The sequence below is a fragment of the Aotus nancymaae genome, unplaced genomic scaffold (assembly GCF_030222135.1).
Source record: "Aotus nancymaae isolate 86718 unplaced genomic scaffold, 86718_ANA_hifiasm-v0.15.2.pri h1tg000003l, whole genome shotgun sequence".
Taxonomy (NCBI): Eukaryota; Metazoa; Chordata; class Mammalia; order Primates; family Aotidae; genus Aotus; species Aotus nancymaae.
In genome coordinates this window covers 31,559,812-31,580,031 of record NW_026988414.1, presented here as the reverse complement: position 1 = coordinate 31,580,031, position 20,220 = coordinate 31,559,812, and the positions used below count along the sequence as shown (strand labels likewise).

At 35.6% G+C, this 20,220-nt stretch overlaps 1 protein-coding gene across 2 annotated transcripts in view; it reads right to left on the bottom strand.

The window, feature by feature from the left end:
• Positions 1 to 20,220, bottom strand: part of ERP44 (endoplasmic reticulum protein 44) — a 94,992-nt gene that overhangs the window by 49,210 nt on the left and 25,562 nt on the right. The window contains exons 2-4 of one of the 2 annotated variants that reach the window (XM_012437544.3): positions 14,060 to 14,132; positions 11,796 to 11,835; positions 6,421 to 6,536 (exon numbers count right to left, since the gene is read on the bottom strand). In XM_012437544.3, coding sequence (XP_012292967.1) covers positions 6,421 to 6,536; positions 11,796 to 11,835; positions 14,060 to 14,132 — 229 coding nt within the window. Of the gene's footprint in view, positions 1 to 6,420; positions 6,537 to 8,016; positions 8,080 to 11,795; positions 11,836 to 14,059; positions 14,133 to 20,220 lie in introns of those variants that run through there. The other variant, XM_012437545.3, reaches the window with a different exon arrangement.

Here is a 20,220-nt window from a genome sequence, read left to right as displayed (position 1 = left end):
CATTCTTGGGAGAAATTGAAAATGCCTAAGTAAAGGGGGAGATATACAATCTTCATGGATTCAAAGACTCAGTATCATTAAAATAACAATTTTCCACAAATTGTCCTGAAGATTCAAAGTAAACCCAGTTAAAATCCCAGTAGCCTTTTATGTTGTCATTAAAAATTAACAAGCTGATTCTAAAAGTTAAATGGAAATCTAAAGCAACCAGAACTGCCAAACAACTCTGAAAAAAAAAAAAGTACAAGGTGAAAGCTTTGCCTGACCAGACTTCAAGACTCTTCATAAGCTATAGAAATCTACAAAGTACTGGAATAAGCATAGACAAACAGATCAACAGCACAGAAAAGAGAGAACAGAAATAGACCTACACATACAGTGACAGTTTATTTCTGCAAAGATGCCATGACAGCGAAGAAAGGATAGTCTTTTCAACAAATAATGCCAGAATCATATGCAAAAAAAAAATGAACTCCAATTCATACACTGTGCCACATGTAAAAATTAATTCCAAATGGATCACAGACCTAAGTATAAACCTTCATATTATCATATTTATAAAAGAAAACATAGCAGAAAATCTTTGTGATCCTGTGTGGGGCAAAGACCTCTTAGATACAACATCAAAAGTATAATCCATTTAAAAAATTGAGAGTGAGACTGCAGCAAAATTAAGAACATCTGCTCTTCAAAAGACACTCTTCAAGTTGGAGGTCTTATACTTCCTGATTTCAAAACATACTACAAGACTACAGTAATCAAAAAGTGAAACTGGCATAAAGATGATACAGACCATGGAACAGACTAGAAAGTCCAGAAATAAACCCTTAAATATGTAACAAAATGATTTTAGACAAGGATGTCAACATCATTCAATGAGGAAAGAACAGTCTCTTCAATAAATGGTGCTGCAAAATCTAAAGCTGGACCCTTACCTTGCGCCATATACAAAAATTAACTCAAAATAAATGAAAGACCTGAATATAAGACCTAACACCCTAAAACTCTCTAAACTCTCTAAACACTCTAAAACTCTTAGTAGAAAACATAAGAGAGTAAAGTTTCATGACATTAGATTGCAATTATTTCTTGGATATAATACCTAAAGCACAGTCAGCCAATATAAAAATACATAAGATAGACTATATTACAATTAAAAATTTCTATGAATCAAAAGACACAATCAACAGAGTGAAAAGGCAACCTATGGAATGAACAGGAGAAATTATCTGCAAATCAGCATATCCAGAATATATAAAGAACTCCTGCAACTCAACATCAACAACAAAAACCCAAATAACCCAATTTGATTTTAAAATGGGCAAAGCAGTTGAATAAATATTTCTCCAAGGAAGATATACAAATGACCACTAAGTATATAAAAAATACTAAGCATCACTAGTTATTAGGGAAATGTGAACCAAAACCACAATGAGATATCATTTCACACTCATTTAGTATGACTGCTATTAACAACAACAACAATAAAAAAAAAAACAGAAAATAGAGCCCACACGGTGGCACGCACCATAGTCCCAGCTACTCAGGAGACTGGGTGGGAGGATCCCTTGAGCCCTGGAGTTCAAGACCAGCCTAAGCAACGTAGTGAGACCTCATCTCTACTAAAACAACAACAAAAAGAAAATAAGAAATGCAGGTGAGGGTGTGGAGAAACTGGAACCCTTAGGTACTCCTAATGAAAATGTATGTGAACTAGCAATTCCACTGCTAGATGTATATCCTAAAAAAACTGGGAACTTTCTTTAAAGGTCTCAAAGAGGTATTTGCACACTTATGTTCATAGCACCATTATTCACAATAGCCAAGGGGCAGAAGCAACCAATGCCCTCTATGGATAATGATAAACAAATCATGATATACATACCATGAAGTATTATTCAGCCTTAAAAAGTAGCAAAATTCTTGGGAGGCCGAGGTGGGTGGATCACGAGGTCAAGAGATCAAGACCATCCTGGTCAACATGGTGAAACCCCATCTCTACTAAAAATACAAAAAATTAGCTGGGCATGGTGGCGCGTGCCTGTAATCCCAGCTACTCAGGAGGCTGAGGCAGGAGAATTGCCTGAACCCAGGAGGCGGAGGTTGCGGTGAGCCGAGATCGCGCCATTGCACTCCAGCCTGGGTAACAAGAGCGAAACTCCGTCTCAAAAAAAAAAAAAAAAAAAAAGTAGCAAAATTCTGGCAAATGCTACAACATCAATGAACCTTGTGGACATTATGCTAAGTGAAACGTGACAGTTACAAAAAGACAGATACTGTATGATTCCACTTATGTGGAGTACCTAGAGTAATCGCACTTGTAGAAACAGAAGATAGAATGATGGTTGCCAGGGGCTGAGGAGAAGGGGCAATGGCAAGCTGTGGTTTAACAGGTGTAGAGCTTCAGTTTTGCAAGATGAAAAACTGGGAGACCGGCTGCACAGCAATGTGAATACATTTAGCAGTATTAAGTTGGCCGGACACGGTGGCTCACTTTGGGAGGCCAATGCAGGCAATCATGAGGTCAAGAGATCGAGACCATCCTGGCCAACATGGTGAAACCACATCTCCACTAAAAAACACAAAAATTAGCTGGGCATGGTGGCACGTGCCTATAGTCCCAGCTACTCGGGAGGCTGAGGCAGGAGAATCGCTTGAACCCGAGAGGCGGAGGTTGCAGTGAGCTGAGATCGGGCCACTGCACTCCAGCCTGGCGACAGAGAGAGACTCCGTCTTAAAAAAAAAAAAAAAAAAAAGGATTAAATTTTACAATTTAAAATGGTAGGATAGTAATTTTATGTGTAGTTTATAATTTAAAAAAAATACACACAAGGGTAGAATGGGAGAAAACATCTGCAAATTACACATGTGAAAAAAGACTTGTATTCACAACATTTAATAACTAACTCTCAAAACTCAGTAAGAGGGCAGAGCACAGTGACTCAGGCTTGTAATCCCAGCGCTTTCAGAGGCCCAGGCAGAACAATCACGTTAGCCCAGGAGTTTGAGACCCGCCTGGGCAACATAGGGAGACCTATCTCTAAAAAAAATTTTTTTTAATTAGCTGGGTGTGGTGGAACATGCCTGTGGTCCCAGCTACTTGGGAGGCTGAGGTGGGAAGGTCACTGTGGCCTGAAAGGTTGAGGCTGCAGTGAGCCAAGATTACACCACTGCATTACAGCCTGGGTGACACAGTGAGACCCTGTCACAAATAAATAAATAAATAAATCTCAATAAGAAAATAAACAACCCAATAAAAAATATGTAATATTTGAACAGGCACTTAATCACAGATAATATGAATGTCATAGAAACGTGAAAACAGTCTCAACATCAATAGAAAAATCCAAATTAAACCACAAGGAGACACCACTTCACATGTATTAGAATATGTAACATTAAATAGACTATCCCCACTCCAAGTGTTGACAAGAATATGGAACAACTAGAACTCTCATGTACTACTAGTGGATATGTAACATAGAAGAAATACTTTGGAAAATAGTTTGGCAGTTTATTTAAAAGTTAAACATGGACCTACCATATGACCTAGCATTTCACATCTAGGTATTTGCTGAGTAAAAATGAAAGCGTATGTATAAAGACTTATATCTGAATGTTCATAACAGCTTTATTTGTAATAGCCAGCAAGTAAAAACAGCCCAAATGTTTGTCAGGAAGTGAACAATAAATTGTGGTATATAGCCACACAATAGAATGCCGCCAAATAATAAGGAATAATATATGCAACATGAAACAATCTCAAAATAAACATACTGAGTCCAAAAAAAAAAAAAAACCCAGACCAAAAAAAAAAAAACCTCATGCTGTACGATTCACTTATACAAAATTCTAGAAAATCCAAACTAATCTATAGTGATGGAAAGTAGTTGGTCTGTAAGGATGATGGAGATGGGGAGTAGAGGCAACAGACGGGGACCACAAAGGGACACAAGGAAAATTTTGAGGAACGACAGATACACTCAATATCTTGATCGTAGTGATGGTTTCATGGATATATACACATATCAAAACCTATTAAATTACATAATTTAAATTTATGTATTATATGTCAATTACATCTCAATACATCTCTTTTAAAAAGCTGCTTTAGGATTGAACAATCTATTTTTCAAAGCACTGATACGTATATGAGTTTATAAATTCAAGTTGTTTAAATAGTTAGAAAAAAAAAATTGACCACAGAATAATCTGCCTAAAAGGCATTTCTTTTCAGAACACAAAATTCTTAAGGTTCTTCCAATTCAAAACCTCTACAATCTAACTGGCACATATGAGGTGAACAAAAGTACAGTTTGTCTTACAATCTCTAAAGAGACTGTGGAAAATGTGAATACATTAATCAATAAAGATTTCATAACATCATTTCTTTAAAAGTGAAGAATTTGGCCGGGTGCGGTGGCTCAAGCCTGTAATCCCAGCACTTTGGGAGGCCGAGGCGGGTGGATCACGAGGTCAAGAGATCAAGACCATCCTGGTCAACATGGTGAAACCCCGTCTCTACTAATACAAAAAATTAGCTGGGCACGGTGGCGCGTGCCTGTAATCCCAGCTACTCAGGAGGCTGAGGCAGGAGAATTGCCTGAACCCAGGAGGCGGAGATTGCGGTGAGCCGAGATCGCCCCATTGCGCTCCAGCCTGGGTATCAAGAGTGAAACTCCGTCTCAAAAAAAAAAAAAAAAAAAAAAAAAAGTGAAGAATTACATAGAAGAGAAAAAATAGTCAGAGAGATGCATAATACCTCAGATAACTTTCCGGTGGATTGAAAAGCATCTGAACTGTGTTATTTGCTCCCACAAAAAGAAAGCTTATTAGCAATGATGTCAGATTTTCTTCAAAAGTTATCTGTTTAAAAGATGGAATAAATGATATTTATGGTTCAAGGACATAAGTATTAAATTTTCCTCCCAATGACTGTAAGCTTTAGAGCGTAATTTCCAATTTTATGGTTCAAATTCAGTAAAAATAGGGACTCTTATCTGTACTATAACATCTAATTAAATACCTAAAGAATAGAAAGATTTGAAACGAGAACCCACACCAAAAACATCATGTTCTCTGTCAATAAAAGGTTGGAGAAAAGATCTAGAAAGCAATGTGAAAACGTAGCCCATGCCTGTACTGACAAGTTTTTATTGTTCCCTTTATCCTATCTAGTAATGAATCTCAGCAACAGAAATATGGGTTGTGGCTCAGAAGACTGTGAAATGATTTACTGTTGGAAAATGCCTTTCTGCCTAGCACAAAGATATATCGATAATTCCCAAAATGTTTGATCAGAAAAGAGCAAATGAAGGCATCTGGTCAGATCAGGATTCAAATTCTGGCTTGACTAGACAGTGAGTTGTGTAACATTGATTAAGCCATTTCATATCCATTTCTCATCAGTAAAATGAAAACTTAGGTGTGTATACACACATACTAATTTTAATCAGTAGGTTAAGTACAAAAAATAGAAAATTTGAAGAATGGGAGACAGTTCTGTATTCACGCCAACTTACCAATAACTAAATGCAAAAGCTTTTTGTGAGTAGTCCCTGTCTCCCAGAAACTGTCAGATGCTTTAGACACAGAGATTAATAAATGGTTTGGTCTCCTCTTAAAAGTGAGCATTAAAAAAGAAGAAAAAAAAAATTCCTGCCTCGATGAACAAGACAATGCAGTTGATAAGACAACTAAGACACAATGAACCAGAACTACCAAATACAATGAGTTTAGTACAATGAGAGAGGAAAGTTCAAGTATAATGGGAGCACACAGGAAGAAACACCAATGGCAAGATCACTAGCTCAAGTTAGAGAAATCTGTCATGTATACAAAAAGACCATGAGGATTTTATAGAGTATGCTCCACTGGGACAAGCAAAATGCAAGAGGTTGGATTTTAAGAGTCTAAGCTCAGTTTCTTAAAACTCCTAATAATTATAATCAGTTGCTACAGTTAATTAGACCTCATAAATAGTCTAAACCAATCTTCACAGAATCTTTAAAAAACAGAAACACACAAAAATCTGAGACTATCTTATTTGAAATGACTATAAATGGTATTTTCACATGATTCTAAAACTAACAGAAATACATTTTTCTTCTATTACTGTATTTCAATTTTATTTACTGATTTTGGTATTTGCTTTGGTAGAAAACATTGCTACTTGTGATCCCTATGCTTGACCTATTGTAATTTTTTAAATAACAACAAAAAAACCATCACACAAGCAAAATGGAAAGTAGTGTTATAAGTACCTAAAAATTAAATTGTAACAATTTAACCAAGGTCACTAGAACCTTTCCAGTTCTGCACTTAAAGTAAAGCATTTAAAAAAAAGAAAAGAAAAATGTGTTTGTGGGCCTGTGTGTGGGATGGGACAGTTTCTTCTAGACTTCTTGTTGAGGTACTTACAGTGCTGATCACAATCAACTCTGGCAAACACTACTTGATTTTCATTTGGAAATTCTTCCTTAATGACATCGGAAGCTTCCTCAAAAATTGGATGCAACATCTGACTGAAACGACACCTATACACAGAGAAGGATGTCAATTAGAAATGAAAAGCAGAAGTAATAAAATCTTATTTCAGTTATCACCCATTGACATTTGATATAGGTACAGTAAACAACTTTGTGAGATAATCACACACTTGATTTAATCAAGGACCCTGATGTCATTCAATGGAGATGAAGACAATTTTGAATTCAAAGATTGTATATGGATTCTAAGAATGTCTAATAGATTTTGGTTTTATTCATCTTAAGATAACTGCCAGTATTATGAAGCACACAGCTAAGGATCTCTTGCAGAGGTCATAAAACAAGTCTGAAATAAGCCCTCTAAGAAGTACTATTAGGATTTGTAACTACTGAAGCTTGAACGTGTATAAAAGAAATTGGCTTTCTCTATTTTATTAATTTTTAATGGAGGGCAGGGGCACAATCTCAGCTCACTGCACCCTCCACCTCCAGGGCTCAAGCAATCCTCCCACCTCAAAATAATGAAATTTTAGACTACTGAATAAAATCTTTTAACTGTATTACAAATATTAGACTGGTCCACCTGGCTACTTCTATTAATCTCATAGGCAAGTTAGCATACTAAATAAGTTACATTAAAAGAATATATGGTATTTAATGAACTATTTCCCCTCAAAATTTATCCTTTGTTAAAATGGGCTTTTATATCTATAAACATACTAAATACAGTAAGTCTAGAAGCAAATATTTTAAATTCTAACCAAGACTTACTGTCTATATTTTCTTTTTTCTTTTACTTTAAACACAGCGCACAAGCCCCACAATATTACTATTAACTAGTTACTTCTAACTATCCCTTAATCAAGCCAAACATTTGACAAACACAGTCATGTGGTGTTTAATGACAGGGATACACTCTGAGAAACCATTAGGCGATTTTTTCACTGTGTGAACATCATAAAGTATATTTACATGAACCTAGACAATATAGCCTAGTGCGCACCTATACTATATGGTATACAGCCTCCTATTGCTCCTAGGCTACAAACCTGTACCACGTTAATAAACTAATTACTGTAGGCAATTGTAACACGATAGCATTTTTGTACCTAAACGTATCTAAACACAGAAAAGGTACAGTAAAAATATGGTATTATATAATCTTATGTGACTTCTGTCATTGACCTAAACATCATTATGTTGTGCATGACTATGTTGTAGGTCATTAAAGGGACCCAGTAAGAAGGGGAAGAATCAGAATCAGCAAATAACCAGCTGGGTTACAATGGCTATTGTCTTACGGAAGAAGTATTAAGGATATGTAAACAAAGAAATTGCTACTCTTGCTTCCAGAGCTGTTTTCCACCAAATTTACTTAAATGATGCCAGTGAACAGTTTAATCCACACGTAATTAGGTCATATGTATTAGCTATAATACAATAAAAATATTGGAAAGCCTGTGAAAGGATGCAAACATTATACTTCCTCCCTATTTCTTCTTGTATATATCTCTTCTAGCCCACTCACCTGACTTCCTAAGGAGATGTCCTAGAATATATCAAGGAGACACATCTGTATCTTCAATCTCTTGCTTTCAAGTAGCTGTTTCCTCTTTTAGCATTCTTAAGTCTCTCCCATCAGGGATAAGTGGGTGGGGTCTGTGGACATCATGGACCGTGTCTTATTTGACTACGTATTCTAATAAGCATTTCATATATGTGTGTTAAATGAATAAATTGATAGAATGGAGGAACTGGAGCAGCTAGGACTGTGGGTTCTTACAGTTTGCTGAAAATAAGGTAGCTGGAGGGCAAGAGAGGCAAGGAGTAGGAACTGATTAATGGTTTCTTGAAAAATTTAGATCTGACATAGTAAAAAAAGAGTGGGCAAGCCTCTTTATGGCTTAAGGGCAACGTAAAAAAACACATCAAGGGTTTCTTTTCTCTGTATTGTCCAGTTTGCTACCCCGTAAGTATTTAAGCATGGTTTATGTTTAAAATAGGACCTATCTTAATACAGGTTGAATGTCCCTAATCCAAAAATTCAAAATGTTTGAAAATCTAAAAGTTTGAGGGCTAACAAGATGCTCAAAGGAAATGCTCACTGAAGCATTCTGGATTTCATATTTTTGGGGTTAGGGATGCTAAGCCAGTAAGTATAAGGCAAATATTCCCAAATCTGAAAAATTCCAAAATCTGAAACACTTCTGGTCACCAGTATTTCAGATAAGGGATACTCAACCTGTACCAAAAGGTAAAAAGGGAAAATGAAATAAAAGTTGAATTCCAAAATTACTGTACTTTCATACACATGTATCCATACACATAGAAATGATACATTTATAAAAGGAACAAAAGGAACATCACAAAAGCAATGGATCTATTAAAAGGGCCTAAGGGTTATCTAAACCTAATCTCTAATCTAGTGCTTAAATCAATCCTTAAGAAATCTACCAAATGGATAAATCTTTGCAGAGACATTTTGAGGGCACTACTAATATGATCCAGTTAGAGAAAAAAATAAGCTTTGGAGTCAGACATACCTGAATTTAAATCCCAGTTCCACCACTTACTAGCCATATGACCTTTCTGAGCCTCAATTCCTCAACCTAAAATGGAAATTTTAATACCTACCTGCAGAGTGGTTCTGAGCATTAAAAACAATGTATGTAAAGAGTCTGGATGGGAATGGTTAATGGGTACAAAAATATAGTTAGAATGAATAAGATCTAGTAGGGTGACTGCAGTAAACAGAAATTTATTATACATTTTAAAATAACTAAAAGAGTATAACTGGAATATTTGTAACATAAAGAAATGATGAATCCTTGAAGTGATGAATACCCCATTTACCCTGATGTAATTATTATTATTATTATTATTAAATTTTTTTTAGAGTCTCGCTCTGTCACCCAGGCTGAAGTGCAATGGTGCAATCTTGGCTCACTGCCACCTCTACCTCTTGAGTTCAAGTGATTCTCCTGCCTCAGCCTGCCGAGTAGCTGGGACTACAGGCAGGCACCACCACGCCCAGCTAATTTTTGTATTTTTTAGGAGAGATGGGGTTTCACCGTGTTGACTAGGATGGTCTCAATCTCTTGACCTCATGATCTACCCACCTCGGCCTCCCAAAAGTGCTGGGATTATAGGCGTGAGCCACCGTGCCCAACCATGTAATTATTATACACTGTACACCTCTATCAAAGTATCTCATGTACTCCATAAATATATATACCTACTATGTACCCATAAATATTAAATAACTTTTAAAAAATAGTCTGGCACAAAACAGCATTATTAACCACCTACTATGGTATTACTCGAGGAGTAGCAGTATTTTTAAGCACCTCTATTACAGAATTATTAAATGGTACCAAATCCCTAACTTCCAGGGGGAACTCAGAGTCCAGACTACGAAACCACACAGTATAAGTCTATGTCCTACAGCCAATTACCCAGGTCTTTCAGTTGTATAAAAGAGTATTAATTCATTAAGAAGATATTCTTTAGGTAATGTTTTCCCAAATAACTTAGTCCATGTTTCCAATTCAGCTTTTCCAACATACAGAATTTCTTGCAACATACAGAATCTCTCAGGAGAATGTCATTCTAGTTTTTCTTCAGACATCATCTAGTCAGGTAACCTTGGGAAAGTACTTCACTCCCCTGGATCTCAGTTTTCTTATTTTAAAATGGATTGGATTACATAATACTCTACCAAATTTTGTGGCTATTAATACATCTTGACAACCCTAATTTACCTTGAAAAATGCTACCTTAGTTACATGTTTTACAAATAGCATTTTCTCTGTGTATCTTCAACTTTTTACTAAAGTTCTTTAAGTAATCATACCATATATATATTCATTCTGTAGATATTATGTACTTATCAGCCATATATTAAGCAAAGTGCTTGGGGATTAATGTTAAAAATAAAACTATGGTAACCATTTTCACAAAGCAAATAATGTAGTAGGGAGTCACCAACTGGATTATAGCCTACAAGTGTTATGATTGGGTAAGTATGGGGTGTTATGGGAAATAACGGAAGGGCCCCTTATCAGAGTCAAGAGCAGGAGTAAATGTATTGATCTAGGAAGACAACCTGGAGAAAATGACATCTAATCTAAGACTTGAAATATTAGGACTTAACTAAGTAGAGAAGTGGGCGACAGAAGAATGATCCATCCGGGCAGGGGAAATATCATGCCTAGCAGTCCAGTGATGAAATACAGAATTTCATAGGAATTGAAAGAAGCTTAGTATAACTGGAGCAGATTGTGGAAGTGGAGAGAGATAAGACATAACAGCTGCAGAGGGAATAAGAGACCAGTTTGTAAGGGGCCTTCTGGGTCAAAGTAAAGGATTTAAACTTTAACCCAAAGGTAATGGAAACCCTTTGAGGGTTTTAAGAAGGGGTGTTAACCAATCTTATTTACACTGTGTAAGAAAAAGAACTCTGGCTTACATCGTAGAGAAGAGAATGGAGATATGTAAGACTAGAGGCACAGAAAAGAAATGAGGAGACTGAGTAATGAATTCTAAGTAAATGACAGGACTGTGGCCTGGAGTATGGTAGGTGGTAAGCCTTAATGGGTCAGATAAGATACAGAGTGTCTAGAAATAAAGATTATGCCAGTGTTTCAGAATCTTTCTAGCTACATCTCCCTTATTCCTGTCTCCATGCCATATTCTGTAACATCTACTATACACCAAATTGTTCTAGATGCTGAGAATACTGAGTAAGCCATTATCTCTGCCCTCAAAGTTTGTTTGCTAGGGCACAAACAAATAAGAAAAAACAAAACATTTAGTAAGAAAAATAATAGCACATAGAGTACTATATAAACGCAAAAGACAGACTCTGATTCAGCCAGGGGAAGGAGTAAAGGTATCCTAGAAGAGGCAGCAGATTGTATAAATTTTAAAATGTCAACATTATTTTTCCTTCTAAACTTGCCATACCCAAATCATGACCTACAAACACTACCCTCCTTCCAGTCAGGACAAATACAGAATTGCGGTATGTGTTCCCTTTGAGTGGGGAGGGGTGGAAGGAGTCATATTTGAGTTTTATGTTACTTGGTCTTAAGATACGAGGTAACAGAATCAGCACTCTTTCTTTCTTAAAACAGAAATCCTTATCAAATTAAACTACTTTCTTTGTGGATGAACCTTAATTGACTTTATGTATGGAATACTGTCTTGAAATAGAAAAAGCCTTCCCTTCCCCTTTCTAGCAAAGAAAAATTAACCTTTAGCAAGTAAAAACAAACACACACAAACCCAAATAATAAGATTACTTACCAGTCAGCATAAAAATTTACTAAAGCAACATCGGCATTGTCTGAAATTGAAAGACAAAACCAAATAACTTAAGTTATTTGTAATAATTTTCACACAATTAAAGATACAGTTTAATTATGATCTTGTCCATTTTAAGGGTCCACTTAAAAAAACACAGTAACTATTATCTCTCACTCAGAAACCTAGAGTCATGGACAGCTTATATAATTTATGGGAGACTTTTTCTCTCCTCCCTCTATGCTTCATCTTTAAAAGTTCACTGCATCTTTTATTTTTTTGAGACTGGGTCTCACTGTTGCCCAGGCTGCAGTGCAGTGGCATGATCAAAACTCACTGCAGCCTCAAACTCCTGGGTTGAAGTGATTCTCCTACCTTAGCCTCCCAAGTAACTAGGACTACAGGCACACACCACCACACCTGGCTAATTTTTGTATTTTTTTGTAGAGACAGGGTCTGGTTATATTACCCAGGCTGGTCTCAAAATCCTGGCCTCAAGCAACCTCCCACCTTAACCTTCCAAAGTGCTGGGATTACAGGCATGAGCCATCACACCAGATTTCCTTCACTGCATCTTAAATGAATTTAAAGCAAATGGGAAATGAAGTCCAGATAAGGCAAGTAAGTTACTATCATAAAAAGTAAAGTAGAATGATCTGTATTTTTATTTTTTGATCTTTCATATCCATAAATGACAACTAGTCCTACAAATAAAATCCCACATAATAGAAAAGACCTGTATAACTAAGTTATTTCTAAACCTCACATATCCCACCTAGTTACAACAAGTAATCTACAACAATGTTGCACAAGACATTAATATTTTGGTTCCTATCCATTCAACAGTTATTCCCTGCTGCAAAAATAACAGCATTATGTGCATATCAGGATGTAAAGACATGAGAAAGATGTAGTGCTTTTTGCCTAACCCTACGAGAGAAACTTAAACTCCTCAAGCACTAATGAAAATAAAACACAAAGATATTCTAGGATTTGAAAGATGACAGAAATGAGAATGACAAGTGAGTTTCAATTCCTTTCTTCACTTTTTACCTTCAAGTTACTTTTTATCCACTTGCTTATTTGCTCTAAAGCAGTGGTTCACAAACTGTGGTTCATGGACCAGCAACACCAACATCACCTGGGAACTCACAGAAATGCAAATTCTTAGGTAGGGGTCTAGCAATTTCCTAGCAGTATAGATATTAATAAGTGTTCCAGGTGATTTTGATACATGCTAAAGTTTTCGAAACCACTTCTCTAAAGAGACTCCATAAGACAGGAATAGACTTTTAGCATTTAAAGGTCCAGAAGCATAATATATTACACTCAAATGAATGTTGTAACTCCTTTTGCCTCTATTACTTTTGATTTTGTTATGTGCAAACCAGTGCATAAAACAGAGGGTTAAAAAATCATTTGTGCAAACTGTATATTTTCTTAAAGCTCCTAAGTTGTGATTTTCTATCAACCACATCTTCACCTTTCCTTTACTATTTTTAAAAAACAAGAAATGGTTTCCCTTAATTATATCTATAATCACATTGTCAACAAACAAAGCATTCAGTAAAAAACTTATTAGGCCAAGTGTGGTGGCTCATGCCTGTAATCCCATCACTTTGGGAGGCCAAGACAAGAGGATTGCTTGAGGCCAGGAGTTGAAGACCAGCCTAGGCAACATAGCAAGACCATGTCACTACAAGAAAAATTTAAAATTAGCTAGGTGCAGTGGAGCACACCTGTAGTCCTAGCTAACTTGGAAGGCTGAGGAAAGAGGATTGCTTGAGCCCAGGGGGTCAAGGATGGAGTGAGCAATAATATTATCATGCCACTGCACTCCAGTCTGGGTGACAAAGCAAGATGCTTTTTCTAAAATAAAAAATAAAAAAAACTTACTGAACTTAACTGGACCAATGACAATGAAAGAGATCAGAGTAGGCGATCTAATTAAAGGGAAAAAAGAAAAAAAAAATGTCTCGGCTGTGTCCTAAGGTCATTAACATTTAGTACTACACAGTAAGAACTATTGGCTTCTAAGCAGGTTTATCAAAACATTTCATGAATTGTTAAGAATGATATCTATATCAAGTCAAATAAAATAGACTAAAAGTAACAAAAAATGGTTTGATAATTCAGAAAGCCATGGAATTCATCAGACTGCAAGCTCTTCATCTGTGCTAGGTAACTGAGATTTTATTTTATTTTTTGTATATGTAAACTAACTCTATATAGAGAAGAGTACACTTTAAAAATATTGAGGTACTTACTTAAAATTTCATCTATATTCTCTGTATCAAGACTTGTTATTTCAGTTGTTACAGGAGTAAAAACCCAAGTTACCTGAAAATTTAAAAAATGAGAAATTAATAAATGTGTCCACAAAAGGCAAATATGTAAAAGCAGAAAATCCAAAAATAAAGTTGATTCCATTTGTTCCTTAAAAAATTATCCATCAATTGAATTCAATCTTTATTGCCTAGTCTAACCTTTTACTAGATAAATGAAATAGAAGAAATATCAGTTTCTCAAGCCCAGAAATTGGTCAAATAAAAGTTTCTATACTTTCAAATACACAAAATAAATTGCTTCTAAAGAATTAGGAAACCTGATAATGTACATATCCTTTCAAATTAATACTTTCAAGAACTTTATAGCATCACAAGAAATAATTTGTGAGGAGATTATCAGTTTTTAAGGTATAAATATAAAAACCAAAACTAAGTTTGCTGATTCTATCCTGCCATGTTTCTAAGAAGAAAATAATGAAGAATGCAAGAAAGATTTTTGCAAGTTATAAACCAAAAGCCCTTCCAGTATCATTTTCACTCACTGGTGATAACAATGTGTTACATGAGAGGCTACTAAAATAAGAATGGTTTTGCTTCCACTTTAATAAACCTGAAATCCAAAGTTCAGGTTTATCAAAGAAAACCTGAGCCTCTCATCTGCAAATCAAAGAAAATATAAAATTTTATTTTATTTTTTTATTTTATTTTTAGACAGTCTCACTCCGTCACCAGGCGTCAGGCTGGAGTGCAGTGGCACAACTTCGGCTCACGGCAACCTCCGCCTCCCAGGTTCAAGCAATTCTCCTGCCTTGGCCTCCCAAGTAGCTGGGACTACAGGTGCCTGCCACCATGCCCAGCTAATTTTTTTTTTTTTTTTTTTTTTTTTTTTGTATTTTTAGTAGACACGGGGTTTCACCATGTTGGCCAAGATGGTCTCGATCTCTTGACCTTGTGATTCGCCCGCCTTGGCCTCCCAAAGTGCTGGGATTACAGGCGTGAGCCACCGCGCCCAGTCGAAAATATAAAATTTTAAACTAAACTAGCAAATGTTTCCTCATTTTAAAAAGTAAAACTTAGTGTATTTTATTTTTAGTTTCCGACTTTAATCACTTGGTGTTTGCTCACTAGAGTTTTTTGTTTGAAATAGAGTTTGTGTATAGAAATTCATTTACTAAATCATTGCTTTTTACTGAATGACAACTAATGTCAGGCTCTGATCAAAGTCCTGAAGATTACTCTTTTGCCCATCCATTTCCTGAACACATCAGCACTTGTAACAGACTCAAAAGTTTTATAATTGACCAACAATTCAATCTAAATGCTGTAAAGAGAGACACTGATGCTAGTATATTAATAAGCCCAGCTAATATTAAAAAACATTTCTATAGATTTATTATTTTCTTAGGAAAGGCCTAAAGATAACACTGAGTCTTATTTTTTTAAATTACCATAATGGTGTAGCCAATAACTATCATGTCTGTCAGCAACCAATAAATTACACTCTCCTAAAAGTAGGCTAAATAATTGCAAATCTCCAAATATCTGACTTATATAACTAATTTAATTATTTCAGTGCCTCAAACATTAACTGGAAAGACCAGACTTCCCTCACTAGTGATTATTTACTATTGATGGGGTTTAGGACACATTACCCCAAAATATAGCACACTGGCATTTGAGAAAATGGCAGAAGCAAAAAGGTCTCTTTGACCTTCTCCTGCCCTTCTCCCCTAAAACAGGTCATAAAATAATTCTCTGACAGTCTTCTAAAGTAGGTCATAAGACCCCTCTAAGAGATGTATCCTCTAGACCCTAAGAAAAGGAACATCCCAATCTCTGAGGACACAGAGACACCAAGAAGAATCTGAACTAACAGTTCTCCCAGTTTATTACTGTTAGATCCCTTTGTCCAGTTGTACGTGGGTACAACTGTCCACTCTTCATCAACCTATGCATAAAAATAAAGTTTTTCCCACTTCTTTGGGCTGTAATTTCTGAAGGTTCCCATGTCATGTAAAACTTCTATTAGATAAATTTGGATGCTTTTCTCTTATTAATCTATCTTTTATTATAGGGGTCTCAGACAGGAACCTAGAGATGGGTAAGAAATCTTTTCTACTCTATATAATCAATGTCTTAATAACAGATCCTGTCTTCATAAGCATCTGACCAGTTCTAGATAACAGTGGAACTCAATAATATTGGTAATAGCAAGATTTTACACTTATGTGCTAAAGAAATACTCAAGAAGGCAGAAAAATATTATCATAGAACAATGAACTTGGCATTATCAAAGTCAGTCATTAAAGAACTCAATAAGGGTAAGTGGGATACCCATTCCTGAAACATCTATCATTTCTTTGTGTTGGGAACACTCCAAATCGAATCTTCTGGTTATTCTGAAGTATTTTTGAAGAGTTAGTTATCATCTATCAAAATATGTAAAGAGAATATATGTTTAAAGTCTAAAGTTAATAGTTTTTTACTAGCTGGGCATAGTGGCTTACGCCTATAATTCCAGCACTTTGGGAGGCCAAGGCAGGAGGACCCCTTGAGGCCAGAAGTTCAAAACTAGCCTAGGCAACATAGCAAGACCCTGTCTCCATAAAAAACTTAAAAATTAGCCAGGCATAGTGGCACATGCCTGTAGTCCTAGCTACTGGGGAGGCTGAGGCCACTGGATTACTTGAACCCAAAAGTTCGAGTTTGCAGTGGGCTATCATTGTGCCACTGGCACTTCAGCATGGATGACAGAACAGGACCCTGTCTCACACACAAAAAAAAAAAGGCAGGGGGGTGGTGGAAATTGCATTTTACCTTGAAATACTTACATGGCAAAAACATTTACATGCTAAGTAATGGCAAAAATGAGGCAACGATCAATTTGGTTGTATTAAACAGGTAACTATTTAAAAACACTGTGCTAATAAATATGCAAGTGATAAGACCGGTACTTTGCTAATAGTTGTGTTTGTTAAGAGAGCCCAAAGCAAGAAAACTGTCTCTGACCCAGTAATCTCTGCTCCCTGTAGGGTGTAAAGAAGGCAGTTTCCTGTTAGCTTATCATTAACATTTCTATTAATATGCAGTATGAAGAGAAAGATGGTTGTTTATTTGAACTGTTAGTAAGCTCCACTAGTCTGACAAATTGTTTCTTTTCATGTCAGCCCTGGGCAGCAACAAGATTCTCCCAGGGAAACATCTTCATGTGTCAAATACTATAGTGCTTAAGTAAAATAAAGTATGACTCCAGACCATAAAGCTTTTGATAAGGATCATTAATTTTTTTCAATTTAGACTTGAATAAAACTTTTAAATTTATGTTAAAAACAAAACAAAGACATATGGAAATTTTCACAGATCTTAACAGTCACAAAGAATATAGTCTCTAATGATAAACTATTTAGACAACATATACAAATATATAGATATGAACTTAGGAAGTATTTTACAACTTGGTCATTCTCTTCAGTTTATTAGCTCATTTACTTGCCAAGAAAGCAGAGCAGAGTGGCATCTTTAAGACTGTATTACAATTGCCTACAATATTCACTATATTAACATACTATACAGGTAACCTAAAAGTAATAGGCTATTATTTTTTGGTTATAGTAGGTGTGTGGTAGGCTATACCATCTAGGTTTGTGTAATTATATTCTATGATGTTTGCACAATGACAAAATTGCCTAATAACACATTTCTCAGAACATATCCCCATCATCAAGTCATGCATGACTGTACTGTATCCTTGAAAACTGCTAAGAGATTAGATAATATTCTCACAACAACAAAAAAAGTATATGAGGTGAAAGATATGGTAATTAGCCTGACATAATCATTTAACAATATATATACATATATCGCAATATCTCACTGTACATCATAAATATATACAATTTTTGTCAACTATACCCTAATAAAGCTAGGGAGTAGAATGAAGAGAATCATCCATAAATTACCACAAAACAGAGGAAGAATTATATTACGTTAGTAAATAAAAATTCAACACTTTTTGTATGGTGCTATAATTTAAGGTTGTTAATTCAGTCATGAAAATGAATAATTTGAGACTTTCAGGACTAGAGGCTAATAAAACATCAAGTAACGAGGTTATCAAATATTACTTCTGTTAATAAGATTCCTAATCCATAGAGGCATTAGTTAGGTATCAAGTGTTGTCTTAAAATAGCTTAGTAAATGAGTTTAGAAAACAAGAAGTATTTCTAGTGAGCTTGTTTATTTAAAGCTCAATATCTAAAAACCTTGATATTTAAAGTGTAGCCTCTGAAACTGCTGCACTGGTATCACCTAGAAGCTTGTGAGCAATAGAGAATACTAGTTCCCACCCCAGACCTACTGAATGAATAGGTCCATTTTAATAAGATCCTCAGTTGATTCCTATGCACACTAAAGTTCAGGAACACTGTTTTGGAAAGCAATTTTTTTACTCTAGGAGCAAGTGTGCAAATTCAATTTAAACTCTGTACAATGTTTTTGGTCCTCAAATATGAACACAAGTACAAGGAAGATCCATTTGTGACAATGCATTGACATGCAAATTGCTGTGCTTTTAGAAAAATGTAGAATGAATCTGTAACCTATCAGAGAGGTACATAGACGCTAATTTTTTTTAAAGTATACTGTCTTCTGTTCAAAAAATAGCTTTAACAGATATTTCGGCATGAAATCACTGTCATAAAATAGAAGCTTCAATAAGGGATGTTTCGTTTCCTGTGGCATTACTGTTCTCGGTTGGCAGTACATCTGCTAGGTATTCTGCTGTAAAAGCTTAGTGTATTTTTGCTAAATCTTTCATTTACTTGCCTTTCTGTTGGGAGATTCTCAGAGCCCCTTCTTTACAAACTATGTCTCTCCTATAGCAAAAAAATAAGCAATGTACCAGGCAACAGCTCTCTTCCATTTCTAATCTAGATTGACACATCGGCCTACCATCTGTAGTCCCAGTGCCCTGGGACCCAGGCTGCTTCTCTTCCCTGGGGGCCACTTCTCTGACTCCAATCAGTCCACTGTTACTTTCAGTTTTGCATTAAGCTGGAAGGCAACAAAAGCATAAAGGTTTGCAGTTGGCTTCAAGGAGCTGGGAGATGTTGAAATGTCCCTGGAGAAAAGAAGCCGAGGCTGACAGGAACTAAAAGGGCCTTGAAGTTGGGTATCAATCAAGGCACATCTCACACTATTCACATTCCCAGAAGCATTATAATGAACTAGAAGTTCAAAGAGAGGGGGAAAAACAGGACTAAGTATAGAATAACACCGAGAAGCTACTTTAACCCTTAAATTGTTCAGTAATACAACCTTCCTATAGCATCAGTGCAACTCATCTTGGTCATATGAGAACCAATCTGCATTTATAAAGAAACACTAGAAGAATTATAAGATTTCTTCATTAAGTCAGTCAAAATATGGTGCAGAAATGTTTGAGAAAACAAATTCCCTGCCCCAAAAAAGTTCAAATATAGATAATACAAATTCTTAATCTCAAATTAAGGCCAGTAAAAACAATCATACACAAATAAAAAGAAACAAAATGTGTTGCAATTCATACTTTTTCTTGAATTTTAGTTATTTGATCACACATGAATTTCCGTTAACAACTGTCTGTGTTTCGTTCTTCAGTGTATTTAAAAATGTGATTAACTAATTTACCTGGAATAGACAATATATTTTTCTCTGATCTTCGAAGAGGATATTTTTGTTATAAAAAGCTTTTCAGAGCTGGGGGTGAGCTTCTCAACTTCTGTGTGGAAAAAATTATTCTCTTAAAATCACCACATTTTGCTCTTCTAAAACTCAAACTTCTAGCAATGGCAGCACTAACAAAGCATGGGAACTAGAAGAAAAGTTAAGATAAGAATTGTGACCATTCTACTTTGTGCTGCACTGTCATTCTTACCCAGGATACTTTATGAGAGAAAGTTACCTTAAGAGAGTCTACATACATGTTGGTATCTTTTGTTCACTTACTCATTCCACAAATACTTCACTGAGTCATCTCAGTGTCTACATGCTAGACACTGAAAAACATAATGTTGTACATGGTTACATTAATCTTACAAAATTCATTTTCACATTAAAAATAAAAGCGAGAAAGAAGGTTATCTCATTCAAATATTTTAATT